The sequence below is a fragment of the Aethalodelphis obliquidens genome, unplaced genomic scaffold (assembly GCF_003676395.1).
Source record: "Aethalodelphis obliquidens isolate GAN/ISIS:26980383/991018 unplaced genomic scaffold, ASM367639v1 scaffold12, whole genome shotgun sequence".
In the NCBI taxonomy this organism is placed as follows: Eukaryota; Metazoa; Chordata; class Mammalia; order Artiodactyla; family Delphinidae; genus Aethalodelphis; species Aethalodelphis obliquidens.
Window position 1 is genome coordinate 24420388 of NW_020837956.1, and position 3771 is coordinate 24424158.

The 3771-nt window shown below is 54.8% G+C and overlaps 1 protein-coding gene across 1 annotated transcript in view; it reads right to left on the reverse strand.

Annotated features, from left to right (window-relative positions):
• EFR3B (EFR3 homolog B) overlaps positions 1-1147 on the reverse strand; it is an 84365-nt gene extending 83218 nt beyond the window's left edge. The window contains exon 1 of the mRNA XM_027113680.1: positions 943-1147. Within this exon, the coding sequence (XP_026969481.1) occupies positions 943-949 (7 nt within the window). The 5' untranslated portion in view covers positions 950-1147. The remainder of the gene's footprint in view (positions 1-942) is intronic.
• Positions 1148-3771: the final 2624 nt, after the last annotated feature.

The following is a 3771-nucleotide window of genomic DNA, read 5'->3' on the forward strand; positions in this document are numbered from 1 at the left end:
CACACACACACACACACACACACACACACACACACACACACACACACCAGTTCAGAGTATCTGGAGGCTCTGTAATGCCGCTGATTTCTAAACTGGTCTGGGTCTCCAGTCCTCCAGTCCTCAGAGCTGCAATCTGAGACCCAGAGTGCTATTTTCTTCACCCACACTGCCTCCAAAACCAGAGAAATTCCTGGAAATTTTTAAAGCAGAACAGGGTATCAAGAGGGTCTGGCTAACTGTTGCACATCAGTTGAGGGGATGGCCGTGGAAGGGGGCTAGAGAGGTCATCAGGGGACAGCCAGAGGTGGCCACCCAGAGCTGCCCGGCACCCTCAGCAGCGTCTCTCCCGTTCATCCCTGCGGAGGGCATATCTGGAAGTTCGGGAGCTTGGGTCCCACGGGCGGCAGGGGCAAGCAGAGGGCAGGTCCATCCAGGGGCGGCGAGACCAGGCTCCCAGAACTGGCTCTCTGGCCAGCCCTCTGCACCGCGGGCGCCGCCTCCCACATGCTCGGAGCCTGCACAAGACAGGCAGCGAGCGTCTCCCCGCAATCCCGGACCGGCTTCCCGCATAAAACTCCCCAGCACAACCTGCTTTTGTTAATTCTGCAAATGCTGTCACGACACCCCCTGTCTGCTAGGCTCCAAGGGAGACTCGCTTTCCCCAGAACCCAGCCGCTTCGGATCCCCCGAGCCCCCCGCACCCCGACGGACCACCGCCCACCCGCCCCAGCGCCCTCAAACAGCTAGGTCCGAAGGACCTCGAGGACCCTACAGCCCCCGGTCCTGAGCATCTTTGTCCTCCCAGCACAGACGCGCACACAGAGCGACAGAAAGAGCCCAGCCGGGCACCGAGTCCGCGCCCCTGGCCTCGCCGGGGCCCCGCTGGGGGACAATGGTCCTCGTTCTGCAAGTTTGCGAGCCCGGAAGCAGAGCCCTCCTTACCGTACATCTTGGCGGGGCGAGTGCCTCCCGGGAGGCCGCGTCGCCTGCAGCCAGCCCCCGGCGGCGCCGGCCTTTCATTCACAGCCGGGGTGGCCGATGGCGGCGGCCGGCGGAGGCCCGGGCGGGGCGGGAGCAGGAGCTGGAGCAGGAGCGAGAGCGGGGGCCGGACGCCAGAGGGCAGGGGCCGGGAGCCGCACGCCCATTCAGCAGCCCCGGCTGAGCGCGGCCGGCCTCGGCTCGGGTTTCTGGGCAGGGCTGCCCCGAGAGGGGCGGAGGCTATGCTAATGAAGGTCCCTTCCAGCGGGCTCGGCCACTGCCGGGCCGCCCCGCCCAAGCTCCGCCCCGCCCCGCCTCGCCCCCCGGCAATTCCCACCCTCCGAGAAACCCAAATCCCTAGAAGCACGTTTCCCAGGCTGTCGCCCCCAGGTGCTGGGTGGCGCATTTTCCAGAGGCAGCGTCCCGCAGGGGAAGTGACCCACCCTGCTGTCCGAATGCTCAGGCCTACAGCTGAGATCTCCCATAACCCGCGGGCACCGAGGGTCAGCAGGGGTGCTGAAAGCTGCATATGTAGCCCCTCCCCCAAATTTATCCAGAATGCGTTGTCTGATCCAGGGGGCGCCAGGAAGAGGAATTGGGGCATAACCTTCCGCCGTCCCTTGGCCCCCTTAATAAACCCCATTCCCTAATTAAGCCCTCAGCTATGGCCACTCTCTTGCCAAGTGCTCGCTACCAAAGCGCGTCTTTCCTCCGCCAGGTACGCAGGAAACGCACACCGTCCCACCGCTCAAGTGCTGCAGGAAGTCAGCTTGCTTTTCCTCTCCCAGATTCACAAGTGTAATTCACATGCTTTGTGACCAGGATCCTCTCTACCTGTGCCCCAGGGCCGACTTCACCCTCTGGAACCAAGTGAGAAACAGACACAGAGAGGCAGAAGGCTAACGCCCACAGCCTGAAGACAAATTCTAGCCCAGCTCAGGGCTTCCCTAAAGCTTCTCACCCAGCCCCCTCTACATTTCACATTTACCCCAAGGTTGAGGGGTTTTGTCCTCAAAATATTCTACTAGTAGAAGTTAGAGAGGAGAGAATCTTAAAGATGCTGTCATGTCTCTCATTTTAATGAAGAGGAAACTGAGGCTGTGAGAAATTAAATTGTGTCCTTTTTCCTAGATACACTGAGCTGTGTGTCCATAGGCCAGTCATCTCCCTCTCTGAACCTCAGCTTCCTGCAGGACTGTTGGGAAATTTATATAAAACCTACATGCAAGTACACAGTGGGCACTCACGTATTCATTTTCTTTCCTTCCTCACCCAAGGCAGAGACAGAGCCAGAGAGAGACTCTAGGTCACTGGACTCTTGGAACAGTGCTCTCTGTTGTGCCCCAAACCCATGTTTCCCATTTCTCTCTGGCCTCAACAACCCCTCCCACTCTCTTGATGTTTCCAAGTTTTGTTCCTGTTCCTTTACCTCTTTACCTCTCTTAACAGCACGTGCAAGTCTTGAGGCCCCATGGGAAACTCTGGGAAGGTTCCTAGAGCTCACATTTAACCTAGACCCTCAGATGGTTCACAAAGCAGCTCTGTTTTCTATGTCCAGTTCGAGGACCAGGTCAGGTGACTCTGAGATTCGCTGAGAGTCACTTTTGCCCTTGAACCAGGGCAGAAGGGAGAATTTGGAGTCTAGTTTGGTCTGGATACCCAGAGATACCCCTACCCCCGCAATCTGTGCAACACAAAAGATATTCGTTAAACACTGGTGTCTGCAGCACAGTGGGAAATGCAGTGTCTGTCTTCACAGAGTGAAATCGCTAGCAGGGAGTATAAGACTAATAAATACTGATAAAAACATTACATGACAAGGAAGAATATGGTAAATTGTGCATGAGAAGCACAGACCTCTACTTAAGACGTTCAGAGGGCTGAGAGCCTAATTCATTCTTTTTATCAAATATTTACTGATCACTTTATATTATGTGCTAGACACTGTGGAAGGTGCTCAGGAGAAGGGAGACATGCAAAAATGATAATAAAATGTAATAATTACTATGGTGGAGACCCATAGAAGAAGCAGAGTAGAGCTTCAGGAAGGAAAAAAACATTCAAGATGGGCTTTGAAGCATGGGCAGGATTTCTAGATGTGGAGATAATGTAAATAATTCTAGCCAGAGGGACTACAATTTGCAAAGGTCAGGATGGTAGAGGCGAGAGAGTATGTGAGCCGCAGCCTGGAGTCTCATCTGGCTGGAACAGAGTCTAGGACAGGGAGCAGAAGTAAGAAGGGAAGGGAACCCCCTGGCAGTCCCGTGGTTAGGACTCCGCTCTCTCACTGCCGAGGGCGCAGGTTCAGTCCCTGGTTGGGGAGCTAAAATCCCACAAGCTGCATGGCGAAGTAGGAAGGGGGGCTGAGAAGGTAGTCTGGCGCCATGCTGGGAGGACTTTGAGCACCGATCCAAAGGCTTTCCTGTTAGATCTAGGGCTGCCAGATTTAGCAAATGAAAATACAGAATGACCAATTAAATTTGAATTTTGAATAAATAAGGAATAATTTTTAGTGTATGTCCCATGAAATACTGGGGACATGTTATACTAAAAAAATTATTTTTGTTTACCTGAAATTCAGATTGGACCTATGTTTTATCTGGCAACTCTAGTTAGCACCATCCTTTGGGAGGGTGCTCCTGGATCCTCATGACTGAACCAGGCCTGGAGTGGTCCTCACCCTCACCCCAACCTGTATTCCCAGTTAGATCCCGTTGGTATGTGGCCCCTAAGGGCACAGGGATGGGGTCACTCTGGCCAACCTGCACCCTTTGCCATGGGTGCTTTGGCCCG